The sequence below is a fragment of the Styela clava genome, chromosome 3, assembly GCF_964204865.1.
Source record: "Styela clava chromosome 3, kaStyClav1.hap1.2, whole genome shotgun sequence".
Lineage (NCBI taxonomy): Eukaryota > Metazoa > Chordata > Ascidiacea > Stolidobranchia > Styelidae > Styela > Styela clava.
This window is the reverse complement of record NC_135252.1, coordinates 23,806,135-23,833,881: the sequence shown is the minus strand read 5'-3', so window position 1 is coordinate 23,833,881 and position 27,747 is coordinate 23,806,135. Positions and strand designations below refer to the sequence as shown.

Here is a 27,747-nt window from a genome sequence, read left to right as displayed (position 1 = left end):
TAACTTTCATTTTATCCTATTCCTTCCTTTTATAACTTTCCTTTCCGTTTATCCATGGCTTCTACGCCTTACTTCCCACGTTTATCTCCTGGCAAATTTTAATAGTAAGATTTTCTCAACTGTGTATGTAAACTGACTATTTCATTGTGCCGTAAGTGAATTATGAAAATATGATGCAAGGCTAAGGCAGTATTTCTGTAGCGATAGCCTATTAAGTTATATGGCGCAACAGGGAACGTTTCAACATATTATACGACCATGGTAAGTTATGTATTTTCTCGCTCGCAAAGTTTACCTCCAAGAAGAAACTTACCCCTTTTGTTAAATTGTTTATTGATATTGTACTGGTATTTTTCACTAACAGTCATTGCGGGTATGGTTGTTAAATAACAAAAACAAAACTATCTTTGAATTTAATTAGGAAAAAAATTAAAAGAACAATCTAGTCTACTTCAGTGTTATTCGACCTCAAAGAACCGGGAAATTGCAGCACTTGCACTGGGTTAATAATACGAGATTGTTCTGTCCAGTTAAGCTTCAGTGGTTTTCTGCTGTGGTCGGAATGATACTGAAGTAAACTTGTATAATATAATAATAATTACGTAACTCACCATGTAAACGTCGTTCCCAATTTGCAAAATTTGCCGCTCCATGGTGCCACCTTGGGGTTGAACAAAGCCGCGAAGCGCCGATAGTCAGTACCCTGCTTCCTCTCATATCTTATTGGTGACTTACTGGCACCATATTGTCGTTATTGCTTCAAAACTAACCAGCATATATATGATAAAGCTAGCAAGTACCACGGGCAAAAAAACAATTATCCTCGACTTCATACACTCTCTATATTTTTACCAAACGCGAAGAGAGCTTTTACACGACCATTGCCAGGAAAGTATTTTTGCGCGAAAACTTTTCGCGGTAAAAATTTTGGTCAAGAAACACCGTTAGTTAGCAAACATAGTCACCAAGTTATTGCCAAGGTAATAAGCGCGTTTTTTTTATACATGTTCGTCAAATACAAAACACTCACTAACGATCATCCTAACACGCACATGAATGACCCACTCTTCTGCACATAAATTCACACAAAGGTCACATTCACGCCCACACACTATTGCTCCATCCAAAGTGACAATCACATCCCCATAAACTCAGACGTTGGAAAAGGCTTCAATCAAAGCGAAATCAGCAGGGCACTGTTAGGGATTTCCAAAATCAAATAATTCACTATTACAAATGCATTCGAAATAGGTTTATCTCCCATAAAAAACACATAAAATCCATTGCCATAATTATAGGTTATAGATATCGACCACTAAAATCGGGACTAGGGACTGGAGCTGAAAAAAAACGCATTGGAAATATATCGGTTTACCGGTATACCGCTGTTGAAAAAGCTGCAATACCAGGGATTGTATGTCAGCTACAGTTCTATATTAATTGCAACCTTTAACCCGCATCACGGATTACCGATTCATCGTTTACCCAGCCCTTCTAAGAATCTAGACCAGGGTGGTCCAAGGTTGTCGGCTCCGCGGTCCACAAAACTATTTTTGCATTGTTCGCGGCCACAATAGTGTCAAGAATAGGTAAACAGTGCAATACAAAACAAACAGTTTTATTGTGCAAACACATAGTTATCAGACATAGCCATCCCAGGCTAATAGAATCCGCATTCGATTTTTAGTTTTCCATCATGCCTATTTTGTTAGCATATATTCCCGACCAATATGTTAGAAAGCCAGATAACAATTTAGACTGCCAAGCACATCATTCAACTTCGCTAGTTTCCCCAGCTAGCCATAACATTATTTAATTCAGTGACATTAGTGATGGCAATATGTCAAAAGATTTTTCTGATTAATTTTATGACGAAACAACACGAAATGCGATTTTTTTGATTACTCTCCGAATGTGACGCGGGCCACATGTGGCCCGCGGGCCTGGGTTTGGACCACCCTGATTTGCCATTTCATGAAGAGAAGAGTTTTTTTTTTTATTATTTTTTGAGGAGTAACTCCGCTCAGATATATATGAGTTTCTTTTACTCTCTGAGTGAGTGCGCATTATCTTGCTTTAGAATTATTTTTTTTTAAATCATTATGCCATCAGAAAAGCTATGGGTTAACGAATATATTTCATAATCGAATCTCGAATACTCGATATGTAATTGTATGTGATATTTCATTGTAATGATCTCTTTTAGCACATGAATTTCTGAAAACATAGAATTCATCACTCATGCATTTTTTAGGAGTTCACTCACGAATCGAATCGAATATTCTTTTGAATCGAATCTCGAATACTTGGGGGATATATAATTGTATGCGACTTTTTTATTGTAATTAGTCCTGTCAACAAATGAATTACTGAAAACATAGAATACATCACTTGGAATATTCGATTCGAAGTTTCCATCCCTACTTATGGGTGACAGAAAAAACAAGATGCAGGTGATTCGTCTCAATATAGTCTTCCTACTACACTGTCTTACCGGTTCAAAATTGGTTCGATTACAAGGTTCCCCTCTATATATGCATCGCAGCAAGAATTCGTCTATGTCGTGCCCGGTGCGATTGTAAAATTCCCACATATTGAAGTTACCTTTGGCCCTGCAAAATGTAAAAACTATTCTTAATAATTATTTAAAGGGGAATTCAGTCAAGAGACAATAAAAAAAGACTTACAGTATACAGTATGTTCCCCAGCTTTTCATTTTATGGTAGATATTTTACTATTGGTGATAAATTCATTAATATATATCGAAAAATGGGCGCTCCAGAAGTGTGTACCAATATTGAGGTAACTAATTTTGTTTGCCTACTTTACATAAAGTTGTGTAAAGAGACTGAAACCTATGGGCAGGGTGTATATTCACTTAGCTAACACGGACAGTCTCTGAACTTGTAATACAACTAAAATAAGGGAAATCAAAAAATATGTTATGTATTTGGCCGAACATATGCACGGGTACGCCACTTTCTGAATATTCAAATACAATTATATTTATTTCAGGATTTAAAGTGTGGTTCCACAAAATTGATGGAAGGGGTTTGGAATTGGGGGGGGGGGGGGGGGGGGGGGTGCTAGGGATGGGGGTGCTTAGGGTTAGGGTTAGGGGGGGGGGCGTTAAAATTGAAAAAAAAGGGTTTACCTACTAAAGGAGGTGGGTTCAGGAAATCACTGCTTATATATGCCGAATTTTTTTGAAGTACGCAATTTTTATGACGTCATCATACACAAAAACGAGTTCCATAAAGCCCACAGACATTTTTTTTAAATAAATAAATATAATAGTATTCCAGTGAAAAATACAATCTCTAACCACTAACATTTTAAAGCAATTGATCCAATAGGTAATGAAAAAATTTTTTCCACGTGGTGACAACAAGAAGATAAATACCAATAAGAACAACAACATAATAACAAAATGCTCCATACGCGCATTCCGTGTCCAAAAAGTGAAATAAAGCAGAAATATCTGGCAACGTTAACTCACGTGAACCCTTCAAAGTCAGTGAGTTGTTCTATTCTTCTCTTCTGTTCAATCAGTCTGTCTCTGACTGCTGGATCCATTTTGTCAAAATCAGAATAAAAACTCGGTTCCAGTAGTTGATCTTCGGAGTCTAGAATGCCGAGAAGATAGCCTGGAATACAAAAATAATTGATTGAAAAATGTCAGTATGTGTGTGTGTGCTCGTTGCACTTCTTAATTATGTATGGGAACACTTATTCAGTCGCGCTTGTCCCCCGATAGTTTTAATAACCGCAGGCCTTACTGGTATCGTGTACGATGACACAGCAATTTCGTTGTATACACGCTCACGCGAGCTTGTCGTTACAAAGATAAAATGACTAATTTAGTCGCCCATTTCCTAGCTGGTTATCGCTATATTTCATTTATATTTCCTAAATTGGATTCGTTCAGCAAGTCATGATGATATAATCTAATTATTATTTTCGACGTTTGTTTAACGTCATCTGTTTCTCAACTCAGCAAACATGGTGTCGCTGACACGATGACTTTGATAGTCTTTCGAGGCTCCCGCGAATTGCGGAAGTATTGCATGTTTGTTTATTCAATCCATCGTTTTATTATTATATTTCTTTAATTGTGTCGTTACAATATTTCATGCACGACGAAATAAATATATGAATCTGCTCAGCTGAGGTCTTACTGGTACCGACGTGCGAATTTCGTGTGCCATACATCGACCCTAAAAGCAGAACCTATGAATTTTTTCTTTTACTTCTACGGAAATGAAGGTAATTCATGTGTGTGTTGTTCGTGTATGATTATACCCCAAAGTTTTTTAATCTAGGACGCCTTGCACAAAAATTATGTTCTCTCTAGATTGTGTTCCAAATGGGATAGGATTAATCATACGGCGAACCACAGCCTCTCGTCCTGTTACCAGTCCATGCCGGGTATATAATTAGTTAGTCAGTTATTTTTTTCAGATATATGGATGGCGTAGGGATCCTTAACACGCCAACGGTTACGTGAAATATTCGAATTATTCCGACTTTTTCCGTTCCCGGGGCAAAAAGTTGGTATTTTTTTCCAGATGCATGTTTGTTTAGATCACTCAAGCATTGCTCGTCGTTTTTACATCGAAGTTTTTCATCAGTTGATGCGTAATCTGTCATCAAAAGGTCGCAAAAGCAAGATAATGCCAGTTTGATAGTAATCACGAGATTAAATTCATATTGCCCCGGCTCATTATCGGTTTTAAGTCAACGCACGTCATGTCAACCTTTGTTTTTGACGTAAAATGTTTTCCTGTGCGCGCTGATGTTTATGTAAGGTTTTGGACCAGTGGTTCTTCAAACGGTACTCCCGTAGTTTGTGTACCAGGTTAGTGTTACGCAATAATTTTATTCCGATTTTCCTTATTTTAGTTCTATTACGAGTTCGGGGACTGTCTGTGTTAGCCAACAGTTTCTTTACACAACTTGATGTAAAATAGGCGAACGAAATTAGATACTTCCATATTGGTACACACACACGTCTTGAGCGTCTCAAAATACACCAGACTGATAATCAGAATTGTATTGTACCGGTAGAGGGTTAGATTTAGGGTTGCCACTTTTGATGAAAAATTTCAATAAAGGACACAGTGTCATATATTCCTAGATTCAAAATGGAGACGTTACGACACAATGATTAGACGGCTTAAAAATATCAGTTTATTAACGCTGTTATGCATTTGTGCGATATTTGTTGGGATGCCAGCTGTTGGGATGCGATATTTGTTGGGATCGTGTGTATAGAAACAGCAAATGGTTTAGATTAACTAACATTGTGAAATATCTTCATGCTCCCCAACAAATAGCTGTCAGATGTTATTTTTGCACTTTCGCACGTAAGAAACGATGCTATAGGGATAAATGATAATCAACGTCCGGCGCTCCAGAAGTGTGTGTACCAATATGGAGGTAACTAATTTTGTTTGCCTACTTTACACCAAGTTGTGTAAAGGTACTGAAACCTATGGGCAGCGGGTATATTCACTTGGCTAACACAGACAGTCCCTGAACCCGTGATAGAACTAAAATAGGGAAAATCGGAATAAAATTATGGTCTAACCAGGTACACACACTACTGGAGTATCAATCGTGTGTATAGAAACAGCAAAATGTTTAAATTAAATAACATTGTGAAATATCCTTATGCTTCCCAACAAATAGCTGTCTGATGTCATTTTTGCACGTAAGAAACGCTGCTAGGAATAAATGACAACCAGCGTCGTTTATAAATCCATTAACATTAACGTTAGTTTGAACTCGGGAGTTCCCAGGACGACGCTAATCCTTCAACCTTCAAGGCCTCGCGCCGAACGCGTTAAAAATTTGTATATTCATTATTTTAAATAAATGTAACTTTCAAACCATTATGTATCGGCTGGTCTTTAATGTCTCATGTGAAGGTTTTCTAGCCCTTTTCTTCATAACTGACACCATTTTGTACGAGAATTTTTGATGAGATGTGACAAGCGTTTTTGTAATCCCATCTATTATTTTTGTATTCGATCAAGATTTGACAGTTTATTTATAAATTTGCTCTCTAAATTGGTTATATCTTGTATAATATTTAAATGGTCACAAAATAATTTTTCGGGGGTTGTGGTTTTGTCTTGATTTCAATGATTTATGAACAAAATCGATGAACGATTTTGTGCCAAATTTTGCGTAACGACGCAATGTCCGATTACGACTTTGACGTAATGACGTTCACGCAATGTGGTGTCACATCATTTTGCGTAACCCTTTCGGTAAGTTAGATTACGCAACTCGCGCACTTTATCGTTCATAGCTTGGGTTCCAATTGTGCCATCAGTACATCAGTATCCCAGCGTCGGCCACGAATAAAAGCTTGGTATTCGTACAAATCTTGATCGAACATAGATAAAAATACACGAAAAGGATGTGATATATAAGTTAGGTATCTGAATATGTGACGTAAATAAACTGAAATATTTGACCCCACATGTTCGCGAGGTCCTGCCGGAAGATCAAAGACAATTCTTCTTTGTTGGATATCACCAGACTTGCGAACGAGTTTTGTCTTAGACATAGCGGCGTCGGTAGATCACCTGGAAAACATTTTACATTTTCCGACGCAAAAGAATCAAAATATCCCGCCCAAAAGTTGTAAAGCGCTGTAACACCTCAGGGCGGCACTGCCAAAAACAACCAAAAGACGCGACTTCAGAAAGTGCCGACGGCGACTGGTCATTAAGTTGCGGTACTCTCGTAGGTTCCATTACATTTGAACCCACGTACATTTGAACCCATGACAATTGCACCTGTATGCTATTGCACCTATGGAATTTTTTTTGTTTTTCGGATAGTTGAACCCATACTAACCCTAACGCATGGGTTTTAGCACCCGCATATAGATTGAACCCGTGGATATACGCATGGGTTCAAATGTACGGTCACCACTCTCGTAGTGTATGTACCAGGTTAGGGAATCGTTCTCGAGAAAATCGAGAATTTAATCAGCTTTAGAAACGAACAATGTAAAACGAATGGATTATAGATTTAAACGTTTGGTATGATGTGTACATGCCTCAAAAAGACATTTCAAACGATAATCCGGTAATTCAGTCTCTTTACACAACTTAGCGAACAGAATTATTGGTATACATACTTCTAGAGCGCCGTTCAAACAACATGTGTGTTTTTTGCCTAATACGATAACAAGAAAAGCCCTAATCCGCTATTCTCAAGAAATATTTGCTGAGGCAGAACAAAACGGTTTTAATGCACTCATTCGGCGACTTCCTCTCATCATAAAAAAAAACGAAAAACGAGGAGATTAACCAGGCGCACCAAAGTCCAGTATAGACGATGCGCGTTCCGTGATATATATCGCCATTCCTTATTAGATATCTGTATTTTTTCCTTTCCCTGTTTTTCAAATTTTTATGCAATCAGGGGGTATTAACACTGCATATTGTGTGTCGTTAGTTAGACAAAGTTCGAAGTGACATGTAATGTGCAACCCACTTCAAGCACATCACCTTAGGTAAATGAAGTTACACGCTTGCGTGAAAAGCAATATGTGTTTTTTGCAAGGAACGTAAAGCTGCATAGAGCGACTACGTGATAGAGTAACATCGCTGCGTAACGACGTTGTTTACGTCAAGTTGACGTAGCGCACATGCGACGAAAATATTGAATAAATTGTCAGGCAAAAAAAATCTGGCTCTTTCAATTCGCGGCACTTCTTTAAATACCAGTGATGTACACAACATTGTTTGAAGCGAAACACGTGTAAATCTGTATTGCGGGCAATGCCGAATGTGAAATTTCGGAAGGAAATGTGTGTAAAACGTCGTAAAATAAAAGTTGAAAGGAAATATTTGATCGATTTTTTAAGCGAATTTGCTTGTCTTTACTACGTATTGAGATAATTTTAGAATGTCAACCAAAATCAATCAATAAAACTAGACTTCTGCAGTACACAGCAAAGCAATGTTCGAACTTGTAAAAAAATTTATGGAGTAATTGTGAATTTTAGAGTTAGTATCGTAATTTTGCAGACAAAGAGATTAAAATGCCGCTAATGGTTCAAATATTTTATCAGGCATCCTTGCTTTGTTATAAACACTAGTGGTTCCATATCATTAATGGCACTTGACGTCTATTCAGGAGCATTCGTGGCACATTTGCTTACCATTCCAGAAAATTGCGCATATTTTAGGGCTAGGCCATCTCAATTCACTTTACTGAAGCCAAACGCAACATGATTGTCGTCCCAGTTTTGTTTCTTCGGTATTTGCGAAATTTAAATATTTTGCATATAGTATTGCTGCTCCCACCTAACTGCCATGGCGTCTTCTACTATTAGATAACAGTGGCGATCGATATTATCAAAGCATGAGTTCAAATCCTGCGTAGTTCAGGAATTTATTTTGATTTTTGGAGAAATGGATTTACTCAGGATGACTAACGGACGAATGCTCGCGTTTTCTTGTGAGTTTCCCAAATATTTCGATTTAGCGTTTATGCGTTTCTAACTAAGTTAATATATGGTTCCAAACAGCATTTAAATGTCCTCTTCTGCAGATGGGTGTTGGAATATCATATTGATATTGCACTTGCGCCATGCTAAAACTTATTTTTATTTCCCTTCGCAATTTAAGCAGTGGTGGCATTCAGCCGGTTCGCACAGGTTCTATAGAACCGTCTCACGGAATTTTATGGAATCAGCGAACCGGTTGGCATTACTGATTACTGTCAATGACTTTTTGTAACAGAACCGGCTGAAAAATATGACTTTTGTCTAGGAACCGGCTGACAAAAAATTCAATCCCATCACTGAATTTAAGTCATTTGAAACAAAGAAAATAGATCGCGAGGTAAAAGGCAATAGATCGCGAGCAGGGTCAAAGATTAGGTATCGGAAGTAGGTAGCCTTCCTAAAATCTTACTAAAGCGAGATGTCTATAAAGAAAAAATATGAAACATCACGAAGTAAGACATTAATAACTAGAGGTTAAGAAATAAAGTAATAAACCAAACTAAAGTAAGTCGTTTTAAAAAGAAAATTAAAAGACCGCGAGATAAAGTGTCATTACCCGGGGGTCAAAGGTTAAGAAACAGAGGTAGGAGTTAGAAAACGCAAAGTAAAAGTTCACTAACCAGGAGTTGAAGGTCTGAAACGTGGTAGGAAGTTGAAGAACGCGAGATTGAAGGTCACTCAGCAGGGGTCAAGGCCATAAGGTCAAATCTGACTAAAAACTCAAATTAAATCGACAGCAAAAAACTCTCAACAACCTTCAAAATCTCAACTGTTTTTGAATTGAAAATTACAATTCTGACCGTTCCACATCACTGAAGATATCGAAGAAAAAATTATATAACTCACCGACGTGATACATGTCGTTCTTTGTAATTCTCGAATACCGAAATTCGTTCAAATTACAGAGCGTAACAACGGGAAAACTGAGATTCCCTGCAGCTACTTCGTCCAGTCTTGTCACGTGTGGATAGTCAAGATAGTAGATAGCGCGATTGGAACTCTGAAATTAAAAATATCGTTTTATAATGCGAGAATTATACTCATTCAGAACAAGGCTCTGTGCAAGCATATTAATAAGTAAGGGACTACTCATTTCGAAAGAGCCAGAGATTTTTATGAATTCTGTCCAAACCAGGTTCCGCGCAAGTACCCATTATTAATAGGCAAGGGGTTATGGATGTTTCCACGAGCATCGATTTCCTCGTTAGTGTTCGTAACAATGATTAATCACCAATGAGTCAACAGTGACGTTACAATTACAATTCAAGCAGTCGTTCAAGCCCTTCTTTAGCTAGGATAGATTTCAAAGCACGGTTGTAAACATTGCCTCGTTTTCGTGGCTTTGCGTGTTGTCTGTCAGTTTTAGTTGTGTTTTGAAAAATAGTTGTAAATCAAATAACTTAGTTAGTCATTATGTCTTCTGAGGGTCTTTGTTTAGTTGCAATAAACAAAAATTTATCTCGCAAACCTAGCGATAGGCTAGCGTAAAATTAGCTTTGAACACCTGTAAGCCGCACGTGGATCATAATTCTTTCTAATAAAAAGGATAGTTTTGAACATACAAGCGAATTTGTTAGCGCCAATTCTCCAAGAAGGTCTCAAAATGAGCGGCAAAAATGATGAAATTAAAGGGAGAATTTCACAGGGGTTGTGGGTCGGGGAAACGTTCATTGTTTTTGAAAGGATCGGAGATATTCATGCTACTATCTTTAAAAAAAATTAAATAATACATTAATTATTTGTTGGGTAGCTATGGGCGTATGCCGATAATATACAGATAAGCCCATACTATATTTTAATACCACTTTCATCTATGGCCAAGGTAAACACCCAACTTTTGTATCTTTCACTATCACATTATACACGTTTCATCCATGGCCATACTAAACATCTTACTTTTACATACTACTCATACATGGCCACACTAAATATCTCACGATTCGTCATTAATATCATATTATGCACCTCTCACGAATGGCCAAACTAAATATTGAGCATTCTACCATTAACTTACCAGTTACACAACCCCCCATGTATGGCCAGACTAAACATTTACCGTTCCCATGATTAATTATTCAACAGTCTTACGCAAGGTTTGTTCTAATCATCGATTTTTCATTTCAATATAACTCCCACGAATTCAAAAGTTGCCGACCTGAAATCGTCCGCTCAACCGATCATTGAAAGATTAATTTGAATTTAATTTCGTTTTAGATCGCAATCTCTGCGGTTCTGTGTTGCCTATTGAATTTATCCATTAAATATAACTCCACGGAATTCAAACCCTCTAACTTATTCAATACAACTCGTCAGGATTCAGAAGTTCCAGAACTAGAATCGTCTGATCAAACGCTCATTAAAAGATAATTTTTTTTTCATTTATAAGATGTAACGAGACATTTTGAAAGAAGACAGCTCGGAATCCAACACAGAAGGATCCGCTGGATATATAAAGATTACTATATTTTAGAAACAAAAAAAAAAACTCGCTGGTCGGGCATTTCTCAAGATATTTTCGTCTCGATATAAACCCTCTGACTTCAGGAGTTGCCCGACCAAAGACTGTTAGTGCAAACGATCACTGGTGAATTAAAACGGGTGTCTTTAAAATAAATTGTCACGCTTTTATTCTCAACAAGGATTCGTTGTACCAGCCACTACTATATCAGGACATATGCTGGCAATGTTAGTTGAAAATCTTGGTCCAACCTCCATGATCTCACCAGCCTGTAATAAATCAGATAGGAAATGCCGAACCAGAAATCTTGTAAAAAATATCAGCTTCTTACATAGTGGAAGCTTGCTTTTATAGGTTATTTGCCGGAGCGAATAGCGAGCATGGGTGTCGTATTAAAAAAAATATTCAAAAGATTCGGGAAACAAAATGACAAAAAAGTTCGTATGATTCATAGCAGTAGACAAGAGGTCACAAAAGACGTTGATCAGAAATCTTTTTTTAACAAGATTTCCTCTGGGACTGAGCGACAGACAACACGATAACAACCGTATACAAATTTTAACAGATTACAACGTTCTAGGAATAAGTCAAAATGGTGAATTTCAAATTTTTCATGCGAAGTTGAACGCTTTATCTATCCGTATAAGCAGACACTGGTGTGTACAATGCTACTATATTGTTGGAAGGACATAAATCATTCTATATAGACATTGATCAACTAGGATGGGATATAATTTCTATATTTATCCAGGGGAAAGAAAAGACATAAGACGGCTTAATCATATAAGTAACCACGGCCTTTCGTCCGCTTACCAGTCCATGTCGGGTGTGAGATTAGTTATTTAGCCAGTTATTTGTTTTCAGATGCATGTACTTGGTATTAGATAACCGTCACGTGAACCACAGTGAGGCGGCGGGGAGTTCAGCAATCCTCAAGCACAAAATCACCCCCTCCCCTACGGGATTCGAACCCACGCAGAGTAATTAGAGGTGCGGTAGCGAGCGTATTCCTAATTCTTAGCACGATGCGCCACACCGCCTTGTCACTAGCTTATCACACTCTGGGTAAAGGGATGGGCGCGGGGTTTGTGTCAGAGAATCCCTGGTTTAAATAGTACCTTCCCATTAGATCAATATTTAATCACACAGTATTTAGATTAACGTAGATTTTACTTTAAACATTTAGCGCAGTGGTGCCCAACTTTTTTTAGGCAACAAAATTTTTTTAAAAAAGAAAGAGCTATCCAAAGATATGCTCAAATACTAGGCGGTATTTAATGTTTATGCTTTAGATGGCCACAAAATTAACTGACTGACCAGTAGCTTATTACGCTGTGATACTTCTCAAATAAATATTTACTATTGAGCAACACTTTAATACAAACATAAAATAAACTATAAAATGATAGAATATGAAGGCAGAAACTTATAAGGTTTTTGTTGAAAAAACAAGTGCCCAAGAAAAATTTCAGGCGATTCAATTTTTGGTTGCGACCCATAAGTCAGGAAACACTGATTTAAAAAACTCTAGGTGAAGTGGTGATCATGAGGAATGAGCCGTGACTTTATTATCTGCGATAGCGGCTAGGTTAGCTCTAACGTTCCAGAACACCGGTTCTCAACCAGTGGGCCACAGCACCCAGAAACATTTTAAGGTGGGCTGCAAATCTATTCAAACAATTGCTTGAGTTATTGATAAATTAGTTAAACTGATTGTAGTGGCAATGAATAATGATGCTGTTTTTGATACTGAGTGGTAATTTTCATTTTATTATTTAATTAAAGCGGAAGTGCCTTTCTTTGCGAAAAGAACTTTTTTGTTTTCTTTGTAGTTTTCCTTTTGCATAAGAAAGGTTTTTGCAGAATTTTTTGTGCAACAAAAGTGGGCAATGTAAAAAAAAAGTTTGAAAACCACTGTTTTAAAAAACTACCAGATCATTAGTTTCGAAAAACATTTTATCATAGACCGACATCAGTTGAATGTCGTCGCGACCACATTTTTCCCGAAACGAGATTTGTTTTCCAACTTTCTGTCGAAGTGACTATTCATCATTACAAGCATGAAATCATTGATTTGAAAAATCCATTAGTGCATGTTGGATATTTCTCCCATTAAAAAGCTCCGTGAAATGGTAATTTTGTGAATAATTACAAAACCAGAAAAGTTAACCATGGGCACACTTTATTATGGCAAATGAGCACCCTTTTGTATGGCATATGAGAACACTTTTAAATGGATTATTGGCACACTTTTATATGGCGCATGGGAACACTTTATTTTTATGACGGATAGGTCTGATTTATTGTGTCAAGATTGGCCGATGATCTTTTCAGCAAACTCTTGCGAATGCCGTTCTCATATCGATGCGCGATCTACGTGTCCAAGAATAAAATCATTGTCGTTTTGTTTGAAAAAAAAAAATAAGGAAGAAAACGTTCAAAACTAGGCGGTAATTTAACAAACAACCTTGGTAAAATTGACAAGAAAGCAATATTCGATTGGTTCATTAGTTCGGGGAATTTTTTTCTCCTCCTTCACATCAACCAAAGCTTACCACGCGAGCCGGGTCAGGACAAATAAAACGCTAGTGTTAAAATGATAATATTCATAAAATAAAACCACCGAGTGTGGGGTTTGAATCCACGCGGACACCTAAGTCCAACGCCTTAACCACTCGGCCAACCCGGCGCGATGGAAAGCGAATATAGTAGAGGTGAAACCCTCATTTTTTTATTGAAGCTATATTTTCAAAATGCAATTCTGAGATATGACATTTTTCTTTCCAGTGAGTTATTGATGAAATAGGTATTATATTGTGTGTGAACACTCAGTGAACTGTCAGCGTGATCGACCACTTGTTTTCAGTAATTCATATGTCTGGAAAACCAATTACAATAAAAAGCCAAATACAATTATATATCTCTCAAGTATTTGATTCGAATAAAATATTCGATTTGACTTCGAAATTATGTATTCAAAAATGTTCTGCCCTAGTTGACTACGCGAGAATAACTATCTTTTGTTCACACTTTTTCGTGGAAGTTCAGCGCTATAATCACTCTCCCGACCCCTGGTGTGAAAGGGGACCAGGAGTGCAAGTGCTGGATGAATAACGGGTTCACCGCTGGTGTTGGAATTATTACATTCCCCTGAAAATCCTACCGGGTGTGGGATTTGAACGCACGCGGACATCTGCGAATTGGAACTTAAGTCCAACGCCTTAACCACTCGGCCAACCCGGTGTGGAGAAGAAACCAATTGAAATAGAAAGTAGCTCATGTAGAACCAGAATGGTTTCGTTAGTTCTGCAAATTTTCTATTAGTGCCCGCTTGTACAGAGCCTTGCTCTGTGGGGCAAACATAAAAAATCGCTGTAAGAAAGTCTCAACCACTAAAACACCACGAAGCACGTGAAAATTCTTTTACCTAATTTGATACGAGACATTATGAACATCCCGCATACCAATGGACGTTTGTGCACAGCGTTAATAAACGCGAAGACGTAAAAAACGTGGCCCCCAACCTATTTTTCAAGCGACCCAAATTAAAATAAAATTAATTTTGTATAATTCCACGACCCAAGGATATGCTCAAACACTAGGCGTTATGTGATGCTCATGCCTTAAATGGTCACAAAATTAACTGATTGAACAATAACAGCAAATGCCAAGTTTTTACACTGTGATACCCACAAATATAAAATAAATAATCAAATGCGCTAGAATATAAAAGTAGTAACTGCGACCCATTGGTTCGGAAACACCGGTATAGGAAGTCTCAAGCATGATTATAGTGGCATAAACGGTGATATGAAGTCCTAACTCACTTGGAATAGTAGTAACGTCAGACTTGTCAGGAAGGCGACCGTCCATGCGAACCTTCTTAGAGACGAATGATGTCTGGCAAATATGTGGCTGAATCCGTGCAACGTTGAACTCGAAGCAAAGACATGAATATTTGCTGGTCGGTTGTCATAGCTACTTGAAGTAGATATTTCGTCATCCATCAAATTTCGTTCCATTACGACGTAATCATAGGTGAAAATAGTAAATGCTATTGATATCTATAAATCTGTGGACATTAGATACATGAGGTAGACTGAAGTCACATATATGACAAAAAGCGGGGAAGTAAAAGGTTTAAAGGCAAACAAACAAAAGCTTCCGAAATAAAATACATACGTAATATTTAGTATTTGTGCAGGAGCATGTCTGCATACTGTACGATTAGCATTGCAATTCTTGTGTATCTAACATAAAATTCAAGCAGCCAATAAGGATAGAATGATAATTGAGGCTATATATCCACTCTCATTCCTATGTCTGCGCAGTAAGCTTTAAGAAGAAAACCATTAGAATGGCAACAGAAATCTAATATCCATTGCTATTCCTAACCTGTTGTCTGCATTGAAACCCAACTCCCCCTTCAAATAATCTGACATTTAAATAGCAATTAGAGGGCCATATATGTTCATCCATATTCCTAACCCATTGTCTGTATGGCAGCCCAATAGCCCTCCACGGGGGAGACATTTCAAATAGCGATCGCGACCATATATCCATTACTATTTCTAACTCGTTAAAATGACACTATAGCTATCTTCTAGAGCAGGGCTACTCAACTATTTTCACCAAAGGTCCGTTTACGAAACTTCAAAATTACTGGGGTCCGGACATTACAGAGAATTTATTTCATCAAATAAACGAAACTTCAAATGCAATATTAAATTAAATAAAAGAGCAATGAATGGCTCGCAAATTTGAACACAAATATCGCACATCGGTACCAGTACGACAAACTGTATAGCTGTGTATTTAAATTGTATCAAAATCATCTAAAACTTTAAAACGATGCATATGCTGCCAAAATAAAGAAGCAGACGCGGTCCAAATTTCATAGTCGGAAGGTCCGGATTCGGACCGCTGTCCGACATTTGAGTAGCCCTGTTCGAGAGGAGCATTTCTCAAATTTTTCATGCCCCGGAACACCTCGCTTCGCGGAGCACCGAATAAATTAGAAGGTAATTGATGAGTGATTTCCAAAAAATTTAGCCCACGGTAAAATTACGAAGTTTGCTGTAAACTTTACAAATAAAAAATTAGACCAACGGTTAACGATATTGAACAGTTATCGAAAACGTTATGTTTTCTGAGCTAGCACGAGGTCTGTCCACCAGTTCAGATAGAAAGGCCTGTGTTCACCTGTATTTTCGCCAGTTGGGAGATAAATTCATGACACAGAGTCGCCAAATTACGATCGAGATCGCCATGGCGATCAATCTGGTTGCAATTTGGATTTATGTTCTGTCTAGATCTCCGAAAAAGCGGAACATAGTTTGAGAAACGCTGTTTTAGAGAGAAAAATAAAGTCATTCTATCAATGGAGCCTATTATCAACATATGCTAAGTACACGATGTCAGTCAAAAAGCCTTTGGAGAGTATTATGTGGGCAAATCTAAGTCGAATGTCGCTCAACAAAGAATTTAGATTATCAAAATGCAATATTATGAGTGAAAGAAATTGAGTTAGGAAGCCGCGAGCCATCTGGAGTCTAAGAAAGGATTGAAAAGAATGTTTGTTACTGCAAAAATTTGAATGCATTATGATAATTTCAATTTTTGAAATATATTTTTTCTTATCTGGATAGGGTCTCACAGGTATAGCGGTTATTAAATCGAAAAATCGATTTTATTAGTGACAAATACAAGAGCCGAGTGTTGAGGGATGAGTATTATGTTGATAGTTCCGCCATTTTTTCGGAAAGAAATTTGTCCAAAGCAAGATCACGCGCTCATCTTTGAGCAAGGTTACGGGTATGGCTGGGCATTTCGAATCAAACTGTAAATGATTTGAATCGGCTCAGATGAAGATTTCAAATGGCCGCCATCTTGTTTTGTTGTCAACCGAAGGTCGAGGTAGATTACTCATTTTTTCGCCATATTTTTACAATGAAATTCTGACATACGACTCCTTTCTTCCATGTGAGCTGTGGTAGTTTTTGGAAGATCCGGATCCGTTTCCACATAGCTAGCCCAAAATATCACATACTGAATGAAGCGGCTGGCATGACCTTTAACCCGCGATGCACAAATATTGGTGCTCCCGAAGTATGTGCACCAAAGATGACGCACAATCTGAATACAGTATGTGTACCAGGTTAGGGTTATCAGGTTGTGCGCCATCTTGGTACACATACGTCTGGAGCGCCCAAATGGTGCTCCCGAAGTATGTGCACCAAGATGACGCACAATCTGAATACAGTATGTGTACCAGGTTAGGGTTATCAGGTTGTCGAAGCCTTTGGTTACTAGGCTAGGTTTTTAAATCATTACTTTATGTTGATGCAGAAAGTTATCATAATCGCGTTTTCATTTATTCACCTAATTTATCACGTCCTTTGTGAGATGGCAGGCATGATAGTCAAACCCATGACTTCCAATGAGCGATGCCATCGCATGAGTATTGATAAATTTGACGTGAACTCAGACACCTTGATAAAAATATCCCTAATTTGATTAGCTTTGACGAGAAGGTCTTAGAGTTCGAGACGTCGAGCGACAAACATCAAACTGCACTAAGCTGTCGTGAACTTTTAACGACCCTAAGTACAATTCAATTCGTTTAACGGTGCGATACTGTTCTTGTTTATTCTAGGACTTATAAAATATGCTTGTCAGACCATTGGCAGTGAACGTAGATGGCGTAATAGTGAGTGACACAAAATTGTGCGAACCAACCATCGATGATGAGGGATTTGAATTTTGAACATTCAGACATTTCCCGAAAAGAGGAAAGTCGACGAAAATGTTTAACACTCGATGTTGTAAAGTTTACATCACGATATAATGAGAAAAATAATGAAATTTTCACAAAATGTATTTCACAAGCTGGCATACTCCATCAGGGCGAAAATTAATGAAGTGAATCGTTAAAATAGAGCAAAATAGTGCAAGACCAAATTTGATCGAACGCAGTGTCGAGGTACATACATAGTCATAATTAGAAATTATGCTAAAAATATTCTGAATATGAAATAAGTATTGATCGGTTCCCATTATAGAAATTAAACAGCGCATGTTTGAAAATATTAAAATTCAAAAATAGAAAAATATTGCATTTTGAGCGAAATACGTTGTAACTTGCTTGGCAGCTTCACAACGGTTTTTATTCACTTTCAATTGAGGGCTCGAGACCTTGATTTGAGAAAACAGACAACTTTTCCATCATTGTTCGTCCTGCTTATGAAGACAAAAGACTCTTGTATTCAGCAAATTAATTACTATTTTATCAGTACTATTCAATCATTACGACTTTTTGTTGAGGGCTGGATTATTGCTTTGATCAAACCTACAACCCTTCTAACAATACGTTTACTACTTTTAATTAAAATTTTCAGTATCGTGCTCTAAGTAAACTTGCAACTCTTCCATCAGTCTTCTTTTCACTTTCATTTGAGGGCTCTGGATCTTACTTTGAGTAAACTTGTGTAACCCTTCTATCAGTACTCATTCTACTTTCAGTTGAGGTCTTCGGACTTTGATTTGAGTAATATTGCAACTATTTTTATCAGTGCTTTTCACCCTTTAAGTTCAGAACACGGAACCTTGCTTTGAGAAAACTTGCAACTCTTCTATCAGTACTTTTTTAACTTTCCGTCGAGGGCTCGGGACCTTGCTTTGGTTAAAATTGCAACTTTCAGTAATTTTTCCACTTTTAATTGAGGGCTTGAGACCTTGCTTTGAAAAAACTCGCAACTCTTGGGACCTTGCAGTGAGTAAACTTGCAACTTCTCTATCAGCTCTTTTTCTGACTTAGTGTTCAAGACCTCGACTGCAGCAAACTGGTATAAAAAATCCGGGAAAAACTAAGAAGCTGACAATGAAAAAAATTACCCGAAATATCATTTACAAGACAAGATGTCAAACTCGGCTTAGTCACAACAAGGGACCTTCCACTGACAACTGACTAATCAATAATTCTTCCAATACGTCAATCATATTTCGAATTTATTCACGGAAAGTTTTTTCTTAACTTCACTCTAAACAAGGCATTGGACTAGCAATCACTGATACGAAAATGTCATCAATTTAAGAAAATAAATTCTTGAACATTGAATTCAAATTCTGTACTGCGTCCAAATACTAATGCGTATACGAATCCATACTTTCTGTCATATTGCTGGCTGAGCCAGAGATGGCGCGTAAAAACTCGCTAAACTGTCAAAACTATCAAAAAACTCGCTAAAACGTGCAGAAACCGTCAAAAATTGCGCTAAAACCTGCAAAAATCACTATGAAACACGTTGAAAATCTGCCACAAACTGCCACCTAAAACGACGCTTAAACGTGCAAAAACCACCAGAAAATTGCAAAAACGTCCACGCTAAAAAGTGTAAAAACACGTGAACCTTGAGGTACAAATTGACCAGCCATTTATTACGACTAAACTAACGAACTATCGCAAAAAGTACTAGCAATTCAATAGTAAACAATTTGTGATGATGCAATACCATCTCACAATAAATGAATTACTATCAGAGATTGGAGTAAAGTAGGTAAACCAACAATGTTTTCACACATTTCATTGATGAACTGTGCCCCCCTTGCCCCACGGATTCAGTATTTACATACACAAAACCAACTTGAGCTTTTAGATTAATTAAAAGCGTATAAAATCTTTCTTCATATCGTCTGAATTAACTAATTTTTCAATTGCCCAGAATTTCACGTTCAGAAAGCCAAAAAAATGAACTGTTATAACAGTTTGCGTAAAGCAGGTAACCTAACCCATATTCTAACGCACGATATTTATGAAATCAAGTGCACAAAATTGCCTCAGTCCTGATACATGTGCTGCATTTGTTTACCCCCGCTGAAAATTGACAAAGTTCGCTAAAGAATTCAGTGATAAAATATTTGTAATAAAGCCTACATTCAATTTGACAATATAGAATTTTTGATATATCCCAGGCCTTCTAGACCACTTTAATTTTTAAATTCGAGCACAATAATGTTGCATTTGTAAAGTATAAAGTATAAAACTACTCGATGCTAAATAGAATTTAAAGATTTGCGGAGGACATGAAACCGCAAGTTTGCCATTGGTACAGACATTGATTAAATCTTTGTTTCACATCTTCTTTTTCACGATAAAAATATAATGCATGACACTCTCATTAAAAGTGTGTTAAAAAATCCAAACCCACTTAATTTTAAAAATCGTCTACAATAATTTGTCTCAATGTTGCATTTGTAAAGTTCAAAACTTCACGATACTAAACATAAATACATGGTGACCGTACATTTGAACCCACGTACATTTGAACCCATGTGTATATCCGCGGGTTCAATCTATATGCGGGTGCTAAAACCCATGGGTTAGGGTTAGTATGGGTTCAAATATCTGTAAAACAAAAAAAATTCCATATGTGCCATAGCATGCAGGTGCAATTGTCATGGGTTCAAATGTACGTGGGTTCAAATGTAATGGAACCTAAATACATATAAGATTTGCAGAAAATCTGTAATTGACAAATTTTGATTAAATCTATTATCTACATCTTCTTCGTTCATAATAAAAACATAATGCATGACACATTCATTAAAACTTGTCTTCACAATTTTCTGTCCCACTTGCCCCACGGATTCAGTATTTGCATAAAAAAAAAACTTGCGCTCTTAATTTAAAAGTGTACAAAAACTTTCCTCACTCCGTCTAGATATTTAATAATCCTTTCAAACGCCCAGACTTTCATGAAATCAAGTGCCAGAATTTGCCCAGTCCTGGTACATTTGCTGCATTTGTTTAAATGCGCCGAAATGTGGAAAAGTACGCTGAAGATTTCAGTAGTGAGAATTTGCAATAAAGCCTTTTTTAATTCAATCCGGTAGTAAGTGAACTAGCCTCAACCCACTTCAATTTATGAAATCAAATACAAAAATTCGCCTGATTGTTGCATTTTATGAGATTCAAAACTTGACGACACTAAACATGAATATAACATTCGCGGAAAAGATACAAATCTCTTACTGACAAATAATGATTATATCTATGTTCCAGATCTTATTTGTTCTTCATAAAAATATAATGCATGACACATTCATGAAAATGTCTTAAAAATGTTGTACCGACTACTTGCCTCATGGATTTAGTATTTACATATAAAGAGGGTAACTTGCGCTTTTAGTTTACAATTGTTTAAAATCTTTCCCACTTTTTCCCAATTCTCTAATCCTTCCAAATGCCCAGATTTTCACGAAGACCAAAAAATGAACTGCGATAACAGTTTGCGTGAAGCAGGTAACCAATCCCATATTCGCAAGCACGATATTTATAAAAACAAGTTCCCGAAATTGCCTGAGTGCTGATACATGTGCTGCATTTGTTAACTACGCTGAAAAGTGCGCTAAAGAATTCAGTCATAAAATATTTGGAATAAAGCCTACATTCAATCTGACAATATAGTAGCTTTGATATATCCCAGGTCCCCTGAAGTCTAAACCACTTCAATTTATGAAATCGAGAACAATCATTCTCCTAAGTGTTGCATTGGTAAAGTTCAAAACTAAAGTTCAAAGCTAACTTGCGGTTTCAATTTGAAAGCTTATGAAACCTTTTCCCACTTCTTCCTAATCCCTTCAAATACCCATACTTTCACGTTTCCAAAAACCGAAGTTGTGTAATAGATTTACGAGCCGACTTAATTCAAAGTCTGCAAGCGCGATCGATAATTCAGGAAACAATGCACAAAGGAATGGTTTCCTAATTAGTCTACGGTGCAGTGGTTCTCAAACTTGGAATTCTCCTACTCTTTACACTTTTATTAAAAGGCTGAACCTTGCTTTGTGAAAAGGTGCAACACGTTTATCAGAACTCTTCCAAATTTTGGTAGAGGGCTCGGGACATCGTTTCAGCAAACTTGCAACCTTCCTAACAGTCTATTCATTCTTAATTGAAGAACCGAAACTTTGCTTTTAGCAGATTTGTATAAAATCCCGGGACATCCTGAAGTATGCGCACCAAGATGGCGCACAACCTGAACTCAGGTTGAGTACCAGGTTAGGGTTCAGGTTGTGCGACATCTTGGCGCGCATACTTCAGGATCACCAAACCCGTGCGAGGTATCTGTACAGTATAGTTGTTACTTGCAACTCTTCTATCATTCAAAAATATTAGTAATACAACACGAAAATACAAAATATCCACCATTAATTGCTTTTAGGTCCGCATACGCATAATGTCGGATGCCGCAGCACATAGTTTCTCATGGCTCACTTCTGGGTCATAGAAGTATTTCAGGTGAGCCACGAACATATTAAAAATTATTAGAGTTATATATTAATTTGGTGCTATACTGAAATTTTGCTGTTGATGACGATGTTGTTATTTCGCTCCTGAAAAGTAATTTTCATTTAAATTATCGAAGTGAAAGCGTTTATTTTTGCGCAAAGTTATCTGTAGTTTTTCCCTGGCATGAAAAAGTTGATAGGCGGGCCACCGACATTTTAGGCATCGAAAATGGGCCAGGAAAAAAAAAAGATTGAAAACCACTGAGTAGTAGGAATAGACATAGCTATACTAAATGGCAAATATGTTATTGCGAGGTCGACTACTTGTCTTCTTTCTATCCTTTTGTACTAATGGATACGTAAAAGTATAATGCAGTTACGCTGCAGCAAAAGAAAATATATTTTTCTATGCGATTCAAGAGACTTGCTGCACACTAACACAAATGTGTTGCTCCGAAACTAATTACTTATCTATCATTCTTTTATGCCTTTGCGATGGTGAATAAATATAAAACGAGGATGCTGCAGCAAAAATGAATGTGACTATCCTATACGATATAATAGTCGTGTTGCACACTACGACAAATGTACTTCTGTAATATGCTTACAATGCAAAGCTGCTGTAGCAATGTACTGTCTGCAACGTTTCGGCTGATCGAGGTCGAACTTCTTCTTCAGACAAGAGCATTTCAGGAATTTGGGAAAGGATAATTTAACGAAAAAGGTTGGAAACCACTCGTTTCGTGTCTAGCGGGTGTCTCCATTGTTCATCTCAAATGTAATGTCTTGCAAATGTGTTTTTGTTTCGTATTCTAAATATGATAGTTGATATCTGTTTGCCCAATAATGTCTGACATTTGGGATACGAAATAAAAAAACATTTGCAAGACATTGCACTCGAGATCAACTATGGAAACACCCGATAGAGACTAAGCCAGTATTCTTAACATTTTTCGTAAAAATCCTCCCTTTGTCTATTTTGGATCTATTTATTTCTCCCTCACTATGCACTCTGTTGCTGTAATTTGTTTAATCTTTAATGGATCACTTGCTAGTGTTACTAACTCTGACCTTTGCACAGTTTGAATTTTTTTTATAAAATATCCATAAATGCTTATTACAATAACACAAAATAACTAAACAATATTTTTGGAACTATACCAAATGCAAAGTCATATGTCTTCCCCAAAAACACTAAAATTCCTCCTTGGGAAATTACTCCTCAATTGGACTAAACCGGGGGTGTGCAAACGTGGCCCACAAGGACAAATTGTGTGGTTCGCGGGAATAATACCAATCCCTTTGCGTTTTAAAGCCTCTACCTGAGTACAATCCATTATCTATGCCTATGATTTCACAATGTCCTAACAGCTAGCTTGTGCAAAGCGAACAACGCATGACATAAAATCAATAACCAAAATTTTTGTGCTTGCAGCTACTAGAAAGTCTAAGTTAAATGAGGGTGCTCCCGCGGCTTCATCGAGTTATTTGTATTTGGCCCTCCTCTATTAAAAGTCGCACACCCTACCTTAGATCTTTGTTAAATTACACTTTCTCCGAGTCTTAGCTTCTCCCTTCCCTGAACAAGCTCGCCTTGATTTCATCTCAGCTCCGGACGAGACATATCCGTTTAAATAAGCAAATCTCGCTCCTTCATTTTGTAAATTCCACTAAGCGAATAAATATCATAGGCATATTTTAAGTTGTTTTTAAACTGTCTAACGAAAATATTCCAATTTCTGGGAGCGACAAACCCTTTCTCACTACACACACAGCCTAACAGAAAACATGGAGAAACATAGCCGTTTGAATAAGCAAATCAAGCTCCTTCATTTTGTCCAATAAGCGAATAAATAGTATAGGCCTATTCAAAGTTGATTTTAAATTGTATAACCAAAATATTTTGATTGCTGGAAACGACATTTTACTTTCTTACTACACACACAACATAAGAGAAACTTCGTTTGTACCTTAGATCCTTGTTAAATTACACTTCTCCGTGCCACAGCTTCTTACTCAACAAGCTAAGCTCAGCTCTTTTTGGCTTCAGGCAGGACATTACATGAAAAACCCTTTCATTTTGTGAAATTCACGAAGAGCATTAATAAAACAGAAATATCAAAATTGTTTTAAATTGCCCGGCGCAAAAGACTTTGCTGGACAAACACATTCATTTGCATCTTAGATCCTCGTTGAATGTACAGTGTCACTCCTGACAAGCTCGAACACTGACATTTAAAAAAGAAACCCAAGAAGTCCAAAGAAAGAATACTGCAGTCATATCTAAAGTTTTCAAATTGTCTAAAAAAAATACTACAATTGCTGGAAACGGCATTCTAACTACATACACAGCCCAAGAAACAATATGGAGAAACATAGCAGTTTAAGCAAATCTCGCTTCTTCGTTTTGTAAATTCCACTAAACGAATTAATATCATAGGCATATTTGCAGTTGATTTTAAATTGTCTAACGAAAACACCTCAATTGCTATTAGTGACCTTCTTACTACAGACACAGCCTAAGAGAAAATATGACAAACATGGCCGTTTAATTAAATAAGCAAATCTCGCTTCCTCATTTTGTTAAGTCTACTAAGCAAATAATTATTATAGGCATATTTTAAGTTTTTTTTACACTGTCTAACAAAAATACTTCTCATGGAAAAGACATTCTTACTACATACAAAGCCTCAGAGAAATATGAAAAACATGGCCGTTTAAATAAGAAAATCTCGCTTCTTCATTTTGTAAATTCCACTGAGCGAATAAATATCACAGGCATATTTACAGTTGATTTTAAATTGTCTAACAAAAATACATCAATTGCTAGTAGCGACCTTCTTATTACAGTCACAGCCTAAGAAAAAATATGAGAAACATGGCCGATTAAATAAGCAAATCTCGCTTCTTCATTTTGTTAAGTCCAATGAACGAATAAATATTATAGGCATAGTTTAAGCTTTTTTATACTGTCTAACAAAAATACTTCTCCTGGACGATACATTCTTACTACATACATACCCTCAGAGAAAAAAATAGTCGTTTAAATAAGCAAATCTTCATTTTGTAGAGTCTACTAACTAAGCGAATAAATATTATAGGCATATTTTAAGTATTTTGTACACTGTCTAACAAAAATACTTTACCTGGAAGGAACATTCTTACTTCATACATAGCCTCAGAGAAAATATGAGAAACATGGCCGTTTAAATAGGAAAATCTCGCTCCTTCATTTTGTGAAGTTCACGAACAAATGGTACTCCCGAAATATGTGAACCAAGATGGCGGACAGCGGGACGTAGTATGTGTACCAGGTTAGGCTATAATTTAAGGTACAATTACTACGGGAGTCACTTGGCTAGTCCCCAAACTCGTAATAGAACTAAAATAAGAGAATATTGGAATAAAATTATGGCTCAACCCTAACCTGATACACATACTACGTTCCGGTGTCCGCCATCTTAATTCACATACTCCGGGAGTACCGACTAAATGCCTTCAAAGTTGGTTTTAAATTGTCTAACACAAATAATTAAATTGCTGGAAGCGACATACTTTTCTAATACACACACAGCCTAAGAGAAACTTCGACCGGGCGAGTCATACAATAGCACCGTAGACTGACTTCTAATCGCATTAAAAACCTAGATGTCAGATTTAAATCAATATTTTACGCAACATAATGTCACACACATCACATGAACACAGATGATCGGTAATTAATATTTAATTAAACTACAGTGCATCTATGGACGGTACTTGAAAGGTAGCCAGTGTATTATTTACTTATTCGATTCTCTTGGGGCCAAATGTTTGCGCCCATGGCCGGGGAAGGTAACTAATGCGCCCCCGGGACGGTTCTTATTGCTTTAAATGTCGATACCTCGTGTTAACATTGTTTATGGGCGTATGTTACCGTATCGATTGATTTTTAAACAATAGTGAAGTAGGAAAAGTTGTATCGAGCTCGGATATTTTGGTACATAGTCGCCGCCAAAAAAAAAAAAACGGTAATCCCGTATTGTGTGTACCAGGTTTGGGGTTCGATTCTGCTTATTTTAGTTCTATTACAAGTTCGGGGACTGTCTGTGTTAGCTAAGTGAATATACTTCCTGTCCATAGGTTTTAGTCACTTTATACAACTTGTAAAGTAGGCGAACAAAATTAGTTACTTCCATATTTGTACACACACTTTCGGAGCGACAAAAAAACACTCCCGTCAACGCTTAAAATAAGAAAATTAGCAATTATTCAGTTAGGAATGCAGATTGCGCTGGAAAACAATTTTTCAAATCATTGGAAACCCTAACTGAATAGAACTAATTTTTTTCCAAAACGTTTGCAAGCAAAGTCGCAAGCCCTGGGTGTAAATACCCGATGATAGATTTGCAAGCGATCATTACCTCGGGAAAATCTCACTATTTTTATATTCAAATAATTGAAACTTATATCAGTCTATTCTAAGAGATTCGTGAGACTTGCTGTATACTGCCACAAATGTATTTTGTAACGTTTCTTGCATTGTGCGCATACGACGAGCTGTTAGCTTTGTGTTCGTTGGGATAAGACGCGAGAATGAAATTTAACAGCCAAAATATATTATTCAATGCTTGATGCGTGAAAATTTTGATTGTTCGAGGTAAATTGACTCCATCTGGGCAAGTGAGTATACAATATGTTTAATATTAATATAAAAAGATGTCGCACATCCTGAAGAGGCAGATGTGGTCCAGCAGAAGCATCCTCGTCCTCAACGTTAATATTACCATCTGAACTACATAGTGAGTATATGATTACGAGACAAATAAACGTGTATATTATCGGACCCTGCCTACCTCTATTAAAATTTAAAAATAAAGCATTTTTCTGTATCACATATAGTAATTTTTCGTAGCTTGTTAAACCGCAAGACTCAAAGTTTGGGGCCCATTTACTTTTTCATGCAAGGGAAAAATACAAATAAGAAAATATTCTTTCCGCAAAAATAGAAACTTTAATAATTCAGTAGTGAAAATTACCACACAATAGCAGAATAAAGACAGCATATTCACTCATTGCTACTGCAATCAAAAGTTTACTATAGTGACACAATTTATCAATAACTCAATTCTCAACAGGCCTATGGCCCGCCTGAGAATGCTCATGTGGCCCACTGGATGATAACCAGAGATCTAAAGCATTGTTCAGAGCGAAAACACTAAAATTAAGGCTTACATTACCCCATGACAACACAATACCATACCTTACCGCGTATTAAGTCGAGATATTGCAATAACCTATTGCCTTCTTACATGTCTGCAACAGTTTACCTAAAGTCATTTTCTGAGCGAAAACATCAAATTTCTTGCACAAACCACTGCGTGCCAGCATAATACCATAACGTGCTTAGTATTAATGATTCAATACCATATTGTCTTCTTTCACGCCTGTAACCGCTTGCCTATAGCCTTGTTAAGAGTTAAAACAT

The 27,747-nt window shown here is 37.0% G+C and overlaps 1 protein-coding gene and 1 non-coding gene across 2 annotated transcripts in view; both read right to left on the bottom strand.

Annotated features, from left to right (window-relative positions):
- The window catches only part of LOC120342861 (acid-sensing ion channel 1C-like), a 59,445-nt gene extending 44,386 nt beyond the window's left edge, over nt 1-15,059 (bottom strand). Inside the window, exons 1-4 of the mRNA XM_039411851.2 lie at nt 14,819-15,059; nt 9,380-9,533; nt 3,500-3,647; nt 2,495-2,612 (exon numbers count right to left, since the gene is read on the bottom strand). Of these exons, the coding sequence (XP_039267785.2) occupies nt 2,495-2,612; nt 3,500-3,647; nt 9,380-9,533; nt 14,819-15,013 (615 nt within the window). The 5' untranslated portion in view covers nt 15,014-15,059. The remainder of the gene's footprint in view (nt 1-2,494; nt 2,613-3,499; nt 3,648-9,379; nt 9,534-14,818) is intronic.
- Nucleotides 14,152-14,234, bottom strand: Trnal-uaa (transfer RNA leucine (anticodon UAA)). Its single transcript has one exon. It is a non-coding gene; the product is annotated as a tRNA-Leu (tRNA).
- Nucleotides 15,060-27,747: the final 12,688 nt, after the last annotated feature.